The following is a 12,975-nucleotide window of genomic DNA, read 5'->3' on the forward strand; positions in this document are numbered from 1 at the left end:
ATGATCACTTCGTCTACTGCAGCAAACACGAGGCTGATGTTAAGGACTGCAACCATGTGACCTTATCTGGGAGTGTGGGTCCAAAATGGATGCTGTTTCTTATAGATGGCATACAGTCTATATAGCTAATACAGGCAGGTGTTTATTGTCTGTCTTGTCTCTATCAGTGAACATTCATATTTGATATGCAGTGGTTTCAGACAAGCTTTATTTGGAGGAAATGAATAAAACTCACAGCAGACAAACACATGGAGCCAGCTACTCACAGTTTGCCGAACATAAGGATACTGCCGAGCATCCTGTTGTGAAATTTGAAAGCCTGGAGACTGGGCATGTGTGGGTTTTGGCAGAATGTTACCAGAGGAACATGGGGACAGGACCGAGAAGGGGAGGGAGGAGACAGGCTGTGCTGGCGTGATGCTGTGTCACTGCAGCTACGTTCTAATTGTATGTTCATCATTGTCAGAGTGGGATGCCTGCTTGTCACAGACTGTTGATGCTCAAATGGGATGATTATTGGTCAGTGTCAACAGCGGAGTACAGACTGTAAAGTATTGTTTTGTTTGTTTCATCCATACTGTTTAATTCACTCCACTTCAGAAAAAAAAATGTCAGAGGAATTATTAACCAGGCTGAGAAAACAGTGACTTGAATGGAAATTTATAATGTCTAATAAGATAAACTTGAAAAGTATGAGCAGGGTTAGGGCTTCAACAAAAAAAAGGAAGTGTAATAGTAAAAAGAGTGACGAGTAAGATTGAGGTGGTTTGGACATGTGTGCAGGAGGGATAGTGGATATACTGCACAAAGGATGTAGAATACAGAGCTGCCTGGCAGGAGGAAAAGAGGAAGATCTCAAAGGAGGATGGATGTAGTGGAAGAGGACCTGTTGCTGGTCAGTGTGACGCATAGGGTAAGATGGAGGCAGATGATCTGCTGTGGCGACCCTTGAAAGGAGAAGCAGAAACAAGATGATGGTAAAAAGCTGTGAGCTTTCAATGGGGATTGTATAAATCAAGTTGTATTGAGCAGATTTGTGGAAAATGTGGTAATGCAGCTTTTCCTGTGGCTCCTAATCAAAAACGGTATTTAAAAAAAAAAAACCGGATGCAACTTCCTGGTCTGAAATGAAGCCAGTATGGAAGTGGTCTAAATCCACTTCCATACTTTGTGTGGCCTTTCTAATGGCCAACACAGTGTGACTCCCATGTTTACGAAAGGGTCCATTTGTAGAGAATTGTTTGTGAAAACAGCCCTTTGCTTCCTTGCTCTATGACCTCTTTAAAGGCTTTCCTGTCAGTCACCATTTTATCAAATACAGAATTATGTTAATTTTATAAATTATGATTCTCATTAGAAAAACAGCAGTAGCTTGTAATAAAGCATTAGGCAATGAGTGTGCAGTGTCCTTTGGTTTCCCGGTCAGGGGACCAGCATGGTTGTGGTTTGGTCGTTTGCTGTGGCTGCATCTATCTCAACTCAGTCCTGAGGCTTTTCTAAATATATAAGCCTCTGCTTTGAGTGTTTCTCTTGTAAATGCCCCAACTTTATGTAAGTGCTATTTTAAATCTGTGGACTATCTCTGGGAGAAGCAGCACAGTACAGGAGGAAATCTGACAGAGTTTATTTCCTGTTACCTTTCTGCTTAGGTCAGTGAACTTGAATATTGACCTAATTTCTTCTAAGTGTGTTGGTCCTGTCTATAAATGACAGAACAAAAACACAACTTTGCAAAATAAGCATGTTGTTGTCTTTGCATACTGAATTAAAACTATAGTCGTCGAGCATTAAAGTGATCCAGCGAAGCCTACCACTGCTGGAGCTTTCTGAACTGCGTTATCACAACAGACTACACAGTCACTCACTGTGACAGGTACAAACGTCAGGCCAATAAAATGTGTACAAAAGTTAAGTTACTAAGGTCATGTGCATTTGCAAATAGGCTTTGTGCAAAAGCCTGAGAGACGAGTGGTTTAGTTTATAGTATTTGCAGGCATGAAAAAGTGACTTGCATTCTTGTATCTTTGATTGTTTTTTCCACCGCTGTCTCCCCCAGGCAGGAAAGTTTGTCTAGTTCTAAGTGCAGATGTGGGTTTTTTTCGGGGGGGTGGGGGGGTTGGTTTTTTTTTTTATAGGTTCAGTAAACAGTTGATTTACAGTAATGTCTCTCTGGGTAAATGGAGTCTAAATCATGTGTGTTCAAACACAGACAGTGGTTACGCCCTTTATAGGAGACATGACAGCCAACTTCACTAGCAGCAAACTTTGGTTACCGACAGCAGAAGCTTACGTAACCGTTGAAGGAGCATGTTTCCCTGTCAGTCGTGCTGGCTAAATTTCCACAGTGCTGCATGTCAGAGAAGCTCAAATGACTGGCCTGTGTGTTATAAGGGGATGGGGTGGGGTTCAGTGGCGGTGTGGATGACTTTCCTCTGCCCCCCACCCCCACCCAAAAACAAAAAACCCACATTCCTGCAAGAAAGGTCGACCACTGGGATCTTTGCTTGTACAGTAGGCTATTCCCGGGTTTATTTTTGGTGCTTCAGATTTTAATATGTGAACACTAATTTCAGCAATTCATTACTGGATTATATACAATTTTAAGACATGCTGCTGAGCTCACTTGACTGATGTCAGTGGACAGAAAGTGAGTCTGTTATAAACAGTGCAGTTTGTGTTTGCTGCTTGATTGGATCTTCTAAGTATCTACATATCCTTCCCTCTATCACATAACCCTTATCTGAAAGAAAACAAAGATATGAAGTTAAACTGCCGGTGGTAATTCAACATAATTAAAGAATTACATGTGCTGGTAGCAGCTGCTATGCTGTTAAAATCTGAATTTTATCATGCTACTGTTGCATACCCAGTGTATGAGACTTTCATGTGTTGTAACAGTTTTGAAGCCACGATTCAAACTGCAATATAGACCATATTTCCCCCATGGAGATCTTATTGCCTACTTAAAATAGGATAGTCTGGTAAAAGCTATAATGTTATATTGTTAAGGAAATGGAGGACCAGAAATGCATCCAAATAATGGAATTTATTTTCTTCATGGTCATCTGATAAAGCTTGTTATTCGTTTTTCATGCAAAACGCAGAGGTATGAAGCGAGCTGTAGATTTGGAGAATGGCTATTTTCCTAGTCGTGTAATCTGTGTCTTTGTGCTTGTTGGTATAGACAGATAATGTCTGAACTGCTGTGAAAAATGTTCCTTGGAGTCTTGGAGTTGGATAATGTGGTTTACGACATTATCTGCAGATGCTCTTTCTGACATGGTGCATGCAGTGATAGTATTAGACATGATGTTGGCAGAGTGTGTCAGGAAACGGGGCCGCTTGCTCACTATGATCTTACCAGACTTTTACCTGGACATTCCTCACAACATCACAGTCTGAAATCAAATAGATCTTATACTGGAGAGATTTTGCCCTCTCACTCACACCTTTGTCTGGGGATGTGCTGAAAAGTTGAGGGCTGCTGCACATGTGTGAAAACGGCTTCAGTGTGATGCAAAATGACTGGAGTAGGTAGCTTTTTAGTCTTAGGCTCTCTTTTAGCCCTGAGATTGTTTACTTAGCATTTGGTTCAAGCCAGCCCAGCTAAGCCTAACAGTCTTTCTATGGATGAGCCTGTGAACTGCCACCTATCTCCCTCCTGCATTCTTTCCTCACTTATATTGCTGCCTTCCTTAAAGCTCTGTAGCTCCACTATGGTGTGAATAGTTCAATCAATGTCAGGGATTTCACCTGCCTGTATAGAAATCCTCTTTGTTGAAATTGATTAGATTTTTGTCCCCTTGCATTTATGTATTGTTATAGTCATAGAAACAGTGGTGATAAATAAAATTTGAATTTGAATTTGGATAACAACTATTTCTGTAGCATGATTTCCTCTTTGAAAAAACAAACAAACATCCGGAATCATCATGACTCAGGCTTTTTATTCTGCTGCCTCAGAGTGTGAGTACTTCTGTATGTGTATCAGTAAAAAGAGCGTGTGTGTGTGTCAGCGACAGTGATAGCGATAATGTAGTGTTTGGGCTATGAATACCAGATGCGTTTATTATTAGTAAAGACTATAAGCTAGGGAGAAATCTTACTATGTATCTTACTATGTATGACATACGGAGATGACCATTTAGTCAGCAGGGTGACTGTTTTGTTTGAGTGTATCATCATGTGGTGATCAGACTAAATGGAGAGCACATTTCAGAGACTGAGCAGTTGGAACAATAGACAATGGCAATCTGTTGTTGTACACAGAATTGTTCTGGTAGGTGTGAGCTGATTCATGCTCCCTGAATTTTAAAACAGTTCAACTTTGGTTAGCAGTATTGATCTAATACAGTAGATAGGTGTCAGTGCTGATAGTGATAGTGGCGTCACTAAATGACCACTGTACAAATCTGCAAAAGTGTTTCTTTGTCATTAATATAAACTTATTCATTTGAAGAGTTTCTCCACTTATTTAGGATGCACCCAATCAATAATCCCCCCCCCCCTTTGTTTTTCCTTCACAAATATTCTGCTGCTTTATCAGTATTGGGGATTCAGACAACTCACAAATACGTTTTGGGTTTTGTTTTTTGTTTTTTTTGGCCCACAAAACAAACCTCACAGCTGGAAGCCCAATAGGGCTGTTGGGAGTCCATAGCGACAGGTTAGACGACTGCCGCTGGGGGGCGGGGGTGGGAAATTAGCATATTTTAACAGGGAACAGCACACGCCATTGGTTGAATTCTTCATGCTTACTACGTAAAGACTGCTGTTGTTGATAGCAGACAGTCTGGCAGTTTATTTCTCACTCCTAGCATGTTATCTTAAACATATGTCTAAGGTACTTACTACACGGATGTCCGCGGAACTGTTCAAGGTAAAACTGTAGTGGGTCATTGCATTTACCTGTGTTTTTAATTGTTGTAACTGTCAAGCTTATCATTATATGCGTATTTAATGCTAATACTAAAGAGGAGCTAGCTAAAACGATATATTAGCGTACTTAGCGGTTGTTCAGTGGGGTTAATTTATCTTGCAACACAATGAGGTATAACACTTCAGGTTTAATGTAAACGAGTGCTCAAATTCAATTTATTGGCTATTGTTTTTCAATTATTATTTTTAATTTTACAGTCAAGTTTTACATAGCACTATGATTGAAATGTAACATGTTTCAAGTCAGAAAGCTATTGAACTATTTTCACATTCAGAAAACGTGTGCTATTAAACAGAAAGTGCATGGAGGACAATGTTAGCTGGCTAGCTTTTAAAGTTAAAAACGGCTTCAGTGCTTTGTTAGCTTTATGTTTCTTTGTCTTTATCTTTGAGTATATCAGCCTTTGTACTTAAACCAAAACAAGAGATGTTTCATTGCAAATGTGCTGGTGGTGATAAATACTTTATAATTCAGTGTGGAATTGGATATTGTAGACTTTATATATTTTTCCAGCCTGTTTGTAATGCAGCTGTTTAAAAAGTAGTGGCTGTAAAGTTTAAAATGTGATTCAAGCTGATCATTGTAAACAAGGTTTTTCTTTCTCTTTGACTTTTAGGGGAAAAAAATACCCAGCGTAACGACACTTGGACCTTAAAGGATTTATAAATGTAAGTCTAGTGAAGGCTCTCACTTTTTTATGTAAGACTTCAGGTAAACTGCAACTGCTATCCACTTTAATACACTATGTAATCCACAGTGTTACCATTGTGACCTTTGAAATGGCAGGTAATATAATTACCAAAGACCAGTTTGACCCTTTGGTCATTTCTTTTTTCAGACTTGTACACAGGTCCACATCTGCCTCCCCATGCAGAGCTCCATGAAATGAATAAAGCACCACAGCCTATAACGGGACCCCCATCCACTCCCCACCCTGCCCCTTCCCCCGGCCTTTCACAGGTAAGATGCCACGCTACTTAACTCTGCATATTGGCTCTACAAGGGTGTGGTTTTCTTTCTCACTGTGTATTCTCAAAGAGACAGGGCAGTCGTTCAAGTGCTTTGTGAAGATAATGAAAAGTAGATCACTCAACAATAGAGGTTCTCTGATAGAGGACAGCTGCAGCAGACGCAAGTCTTGTGTTTTTTGACAATACTGTGGAAAGTCCCACAGCAGTTGATGTCCTCCATAGTAATTAACTGGAACGATGTCTATGACTGTCTTTTTCAGATCATGCTAACCTCTAACATGGCTTAAACTTGAATATTATAAATGGGCTCCAGTTGGAGTCGAGCCACAGATTCATAAACACACTATGAGCTTATTATTATTATCTTGCCATCATATTGTCAGGGGCCAGAATAGCCTGCGGCATCTTTGTAACTATCCAGCTAAACACTGTTATTTTTAATTGTGATTTTATTTATTTTGGTGTTTGTGTGTTTTTTACTTTGTCTCAAAAATAGCTGTAAAGTACTTACTTGCCAGTTGTCTACACCCCATAAACATAAATCGGAAAAGATGTCTGTAATATAAACAGTAAAGCCTTTACACGGTTGTGGGACTCTACGGCCTCACCTTTTTGGCTCTCTTAAAGCTCTTTTGCTGTTGTTCTCACTTCCTGTCTTCTGCAGCCCTCATTCCCCCCTGGGCAGCCCCCGTCTGTAGTGTTTGCCACCCAACCTCCACAAATGAACCCAACACCACAACCCCGACAGGTAGGCCTGCTCACTCCTCAGAAACGACTGTTCTATCAAGGAACATATTATCTAGTCAGAAGCATGACAATTTACAAATTGGATTCATTGCTTTCCACACAAGTTCATTTTTGTGGTGCAATGCAAATATTTTTGTTTATTTCTAACTTGCATCTGATCAGTCCAGACAAACCACGCAGGGTAAAAATGCTATTGTGCAGTTTTGCAAAACTTCTATTCTCTGGCACTATCCTAAACGTATAGGGTTCTTAGAATTAGGGCTGAACGATTATGGAAAATAATCTAATTGCGATTTTTTTGCCCCAATATTGCGATTGCGATGCGATATGCGATTATTTTTTAAGGTCTTTGTCTTCTGTATTATTAAACAAAGACAAGCAATACATCATATAGTATGGCCAATACTATATTACATTAATTTTAAACTGTTCTTTCCTGGAAGACAGACCTCTGTTATGATGACATGAGGTGATGCATGAATTGATGACTGACATTTTTATTTAACTTCTTCAATCACAACAGTATATTTGAACATACACAATAGTTTATTTTTAGCTTACAAACATCTGAGCATAAAGTGCTGACAAGGAACCCTGGTGTAAACATTAAAATGAAAGTCAGTACAATGTGCAGATTGCAGAAATATACATAAAAAAATCAGTGGCTTTACCACACTCAGTTTTTCGACATCTGTGAACTACTAGACAGTCATTCAATTAAAAAAATAATATTAAATAAATAAAACTAATAAATAAAAAATACACACATCTTACTGATCTCTGCAGTCAGTAACATTATACATAAAGTGCAAACATAATAGCAATTGTATAAACACACACACAAACACGCCTTTAAAATTTAAAGGCGTGAAATTGGACGGTCTAGCCTTCTGAATCAGAAGGCTAGTTCTGATTAGCGTCACCGCTGTCTCGGTGGAGTTTAATAAACTCGGCCGTCTGCTTCTTGCTATCTAAAATATAACCAGACACTGGCGTAAATTCTCAACTGTCTCATACTTCTGTTTAATAAGTTTTCTGTTTGACGTTTAGTCAGCTGTGTGAAAACCAAGGAGGAACCCACCGGGGGATTAATAAAGTTTTATTTTATCTAATCTAATAACTTTAATCTCAGCCAAACCGATTTACTCACGAACAAACAAAACACTGAAAAAAGCCCAACAATAACATTTTTAGGTTGTCTAAGTGACTTATATATTACGTTTAACCCAAGCAGCGAAACTCCGCGGTGATCTGAAAATGATGTGCCGGGAGTTGTGCCGTTCTCAGCCGCATCAGTAACCCTCGAGCTCCCGGCTAGCTGTCGAGCTGGTGGGTAGCAGACGCCTCTGAAAACGTCGAAGCACTTTTGCAAATATGGGATATCTTGATAAACCGAGCAGATATTTGATGTTTACACAACTACTTTCTCGCCTGAAAATATGTTAAAAGTTTATTTTGTGACCCAGAAAGATTAGTATGAGTAATTTTAAAACTTAGTAGCGGCCGCCATTGTTGGAAACTGGAGTTTGGCTGGGCCGCGCTATGAATTCTGGGATATGGTAGTAATTTGGACAGCCTTCGGCGCGTCGCTGTGACGTAATCGGTCTACAAATGCGGCCTCAGGAGGATGCAGCCCATGAATTTGGACATGTCCAGAGTATAATCGCAGCCTTTGCGGTTAGAAAATTGCACTTGATAATGTCGCGATATTATCGCAAATGCGATATATCGTTCAGCCCTACTTAGAATGCCTGCATGTCTGTTTGCAAACTTTCCTCCAGCTCTGTGAAATGTAAACAGTCACTGTGGTCTTCATTACATGTCTTATGAAGTATTGGAGCTTAATCTACATGATCTAAATTCTTTTGTTTCTTACTGCCCCTGATTGATTTGAGTAAATGCAATCAGCTTAAAGGCAGCTTGATTTATACATTAATATCAGATCTATAATATTTTGTATGTAGCCTTGTAAAAAAAATTAAATAATTAAAAAAATATATAGGGCAAGCTAAGAAAAGCACATGCTATGACAGCCATTTTCATATGATGAGCGCCAGTTGGAAACGTACAGAACTGAAATAACCTGTTAGTGGGGAGTGAAGCATGGAGTTTGAGCTTTTGTCTATAATCTCTGTCCTGTCTGCCTCTCCTCCTCTAGTTTGCCCCCGGGCCCCGGCCTATACATCAACAGGTACTAACAGCACAGCTGACTAACTTGAGGGTGGGAGGGGAATTTCACCCATTTTAATGCATGTGAGAAGGCCAAGATTTCAGGAATAAAATGACCACAAACTGGTGGTTCCTGATTCAGAGACTACATGATAATATTTTTAACATTTTATGTTTATTTTACGTTTATGTAATTAACATTGCCCAATAATGCAAAATTAACTTGATGATAACTGAAGTTAATGTTTTAAGTAAATATTGAATTTACTGTGACAAAAGTTAAATTGCATTTGGGTTATGCTTTATAATAAAATGCATAAATGTTGCACCAACATTTCAGAAATGCAGCTAGGCCTGATTCACTGGGATTCACTGTTGTGCCTTTTATCTGCATGCTGCTTGTTAATTCACTGCTTAGCTAAGATCGGGTGGTTTCTGGGCGCTTTCCTCTAACTGATTTTCGTGCCTTCTTTTTCTCACTCTTTCTCTTGCCACCTTCTTCTTGCTTCTATTGAATGTGTGTCTATGTGTGATCTGTGCTTGTGCTGCTGAAGGGAAGCTTCAGATCGCTACAGGTAACTCAGGTTTTCTCTTTCCTCACAGTTTTTCCCTCCACTTTTCCCTTCTTTCACCCTCTGGAGGAGTGCATATGTGTGAGCCTAATATTTGGCAGTGTTGTGCTTTGTTGGCTTGGTGTCATTTTTCTGGCTACAGCAGTTAGCTCCCAGGCCATCAGCAGAATGTCAATGAGGAGGCTCTGAATGAACCAGCATTAGCTGCTTTATCTCTGCTGGCAGACAGGGCCAATATGTTTCCAGTTGGAGTCGAGCCACAGATTCATAAACACACTGTGAGCTTATTATTAGGCTGAACAAGCTAGTTTCCCTGGGTCCAAGAGATAAAATAATGCAAAGGGCATTTATTCATGTCAGAGGTTTCAGAGAGGTAGCAAATGGTCCTGTTTTGTTTTTCTTTCTTCTCTGTGGTCCATCACACCATATTTCTTCTTGTCTTTTTCACTACCCACACTTGCTTCACCTTTGCTTTTCTACTATCTTCTTAGCCCTACTACCCCAACAGGCCCAACCTGCCTCCCAGCAGTGGGCCAAGAGGTGTCCCACCCAGCAGTGCTCCTCGGTCTGTGACCCCCACCCATGTCTACCAGGCAGGCCCTGGCTCCCAAATGATGATGATCCCCCAGCAACAGTTGCCCTTTCCCAGTTCGCCACAGGGACCTGCCTACATCATACAGTCACAGGTAGGGGGCACAACTTGTGTGTGTGTGTGTGTGTGTGTGTGTGTGTGTGTGTGTGTGTGTGTGTGTGTGTGTGTGTGTGTGTGTGTGTGTGTGTGTGTGTGTGTGTGTGTGTGTGTGTGTGTGTGTGTGTGTATTATTTTTTTGTTTGTGTTTCTGCTAGAGGTTTTCTTTGTATTGTATTGTAGGGTCTATATCTTACAATATAAAGCTCATTGAGGCAACTGTTGTGATTTGGTGGTGCTATAAAAATAAGATTGAATTAAATTGAAAATATAGGTTTGTTAGCTCTATTAAAAATGCATTAATTTTTTTATTAGATACATTTTGTAAACCCTGCATCCACAAAATCAGGCTTAGTGACTCAAACTGCTCAAAGTGGTTAATGGTGCAGAGGCATTTGTAATTTTGTTGCAGAAATGACCAGGATTTCTACTTTGATTACTCAGAAAATGTGGTCTGGTCTTCTTATCCAAATGTGTGAAAATGTGCTGGTGTCTGGAGATACCCATTTGCAGCTACTTGGGTTGTAGAGGTGCTTCTCATTTATAAATAAAGACAGTTTGGTTTCTGTCTGTTTGCACATCTTAAGGACAAAAAAATGTCATTATTCAATTATATTCAGACACAAGAACACTTCTGAGGCGAACTGTCTCCTGCCGTACTACATTTCAAAGATGGCAGCCTTGAATAATGCACTAACCTCTTTTGAGTACCAATATGTCAAAGTCCTGAGAAAAGCACCTGAGTGTATTGATTTCACCTTATTTCATAGCCAGTATGTATGTAGTATTTTCTCCTCAACATACCACCAGAGTTTTGAAGCTGTGTGTCACATAGTTTAATCCAGCCACATAGTAACACACATACTTCCAAAATGCGAACGGTGTCCCATTTCACAAAAATAGAAAGCAAGTGCACAAATGCAAAAAATAGAAAGAAAAAGGAACAGGAAAATGTAGCAACATTACAGCGGTAATGGATTGCTTATTTGGAGAAGTAACAAAAAAGCAGATTACTTTTTTCATTACATTAGTTTTGCAATTCAGATCCCTCCCAACTGTAAAGCATCATGGAGGGATCCTTATGGTTTGAGGCTGCTTGTAGTCACTGAGGGAACAACAAACCAAAGACTGAAGGCAGAATTCTTTATAGTTTTTATAATATTCAAGTTTTAGCCCATGTTAGAGGTTGGCACGAAATCCTTGTAATTCCAAAGTGTTCACATTTTTTTTGCTTCTACAACTTTAATGATCTATATCTGTATCTAATGATGTTTTGTTTTGTTTTTCTCCATTTATCTTCTCTTCTATCTTCCACCCGCTCTCTGGTTTGCCCCCTCAGTACCGGTCACCAACCTACGTTCCCACACCTCAGCAGTTTCCAGTCCCAACGGGCACCCCAGGCTATTACCCAGGCACAAGCCCTGCAGAATATGGTACTTACGGTAAGAGGTTTTACCTGGAGTCTCATCTGTGCCACTCACCTAGTAACAAGCACCATTCTTACACTTGGCAAACTAAATCAGTTGGAGAGAAAAACAATTATGAAGATCGATGGTACACTTTGTAATGAAACGCAAGGACAAGTTGCAACAAAATTTAAATAGGAAGGGTGAGAGGAGAGGAAAATGTTAAGTGAAAAAAACACCACCCAAAATAATAAATTTCATTTATACGTGCCTTTCAACATACTCAAGGAGCCCTTAGAAGCAATTAAACAAAAGTATATCTTAAGTATAGATAAAATAACGGTAGGAAAACACCATATAGTAAAAAGTCAATACGTCTTAAACTAAAATCAAACGGAATAGAGAAGCTTCAAAAGATGTGTTTAAAGACTGACTTTAAAGATGGTAAGACTGTCAGAGTAGTGACTGTGCCGTGGGCAAGACTTCGAAAGACGCGGGGCTACTTGGCTGAAACAAACAGCTGTTATAGTAAGAGCAGCATAGGAGGAGCATCTCAGTATGGGAAGGAGTGGCAATGTGAAGAAGTTGGAGAGAGATGGGAGTGCAAGATTATCAAGAGACTTGAAAGTAAGAAGCAGAATCTTAAAAATTAATGCAACATTTTACAGGAAGCCAGTGAGCTGTGTAACATGTCATTAAATCCTCAGTAGTTGCTCACATCTTGCACAGTGATCAGCCTTTAGCTGAAGTCTTCTTTGTTTTGTTTTTTTGTTTTTTTTTTGAGGAATCCTGACTTGTTACTCTTTCAGTGTTTGTCTTCATGTAAGTGTTTACAAGAAAATAACCGTCTTCCCTTAATAAACTACACGCTTCTGAGATTTCTAATAATTACATTCATCTTGTCCCCTGCCACCCACTCATTATTTATGCATCTCTTTGTGCGAGACACTTCTGGCTAACATGAAATGAGAATGAACAGGAGTGGAGTATAAGGTGTTATAAAAAGCAGTGACAATTTTACAGACCGTGGGAGAGAGAATAATCAGGAAAGATGACCTTCTCTCAGCCAGCATGGACCATATGACCTTAATGAATAGCAGTTACAACTCGCACTGTGTTCCTATTGATGGGTGTGGCTGCATTCCCCAAAAAGTTTAAAGTTGCTGACTATTCGTGTCAAAGTGGTTATGTACAAATGGGCCCACAACAGCATCCTTAGAAATCTGCACTTAGCAATAGAGGTAAAATTTATGTATATCACAGTATAAAAGCCTTCAATGATTATATTTAATACACACAAAAGTGTCTTCATTTTACATTTACTCATAGTCCTTTTGTTCCACATCAACTGAGTATAGCTGCAACGGACACATTTATTGCTGATCATACGTGCTGTGCCTCCATCTAGTGGTAACTGTGTGTCATTGGACCATAAAACCTAGTGATGCCCTGAAACAAACTTGCTGACCTCCTCCTACCAGGC

General features: G+C 39.7%; 1 protein-coding gene across 9 annotated transcripts in view; it reads left to right on the forward strand.

Annotated features, from left to right (window-relative positions):
- LOC113036418 (eukaryotic translation initiation factor 4 gamma 1) overlaps positions 1-12,975 on the forward strand; it is a 38,440-nt gene that overhangs the window by 1,789 nt on the left and 23,676 nt on the right. For 4 of the 9 annotated variants that reach the window (XM_026192759.2, XM_026192765.2, XM_026192762.2 and 1 more), the window contains exons 2-8: positions 5,556-5,607; positions 5,778-5,899; positions 6,575-6,658; positions 8,816-8,848; positions 9,381-9,401; positions 9,890-10,084; positions 11,426-11,528. In XM_026192759.2, coding sequence (XP_026048544.2) covers positions 5,825-5,899; positions 6,575-6,658; positions 8,816-8,848; positions 9,381-9,401; positions 9,890-10,084; positions 11,426-11,528 — 511 coding nt within the window. In that variant the 5' untranslated portion in view covers positions 5,556-5,607; positions 5,778-5,824. Of the gene's footprint in view, positions 1-4,780; positions 4,880-5,555; positions 5,608-5,777; positions 5,900-6,574; positions 6,659-8,815; positions 8,849-9,380; positions 9,402-9,889; positions 10,085-11,425; positions 11,529-12,975 lie in introns of those variants that run through there. The other 5 variants (XM_026192763.2, XM_080288590.1, XM_026192764.2 and 2 more) reach the window with 3 other exon arrangements.

This window comes from Astatotilapia calliptera, chromosome 14 (assembly GCF_964374335.1).
Source record: "Astatotilapia calliptera chromosome 14, fAstCal68.1, whole genome shotgun sequence".
Taxonomy (NCBI): domain Eukaryota; kingdom Metazoa; phylum Chordata; class Actinopteri; order Cichliformes; family Cichlidae; genus Astatotilapia; species Astatotilapia calliptera.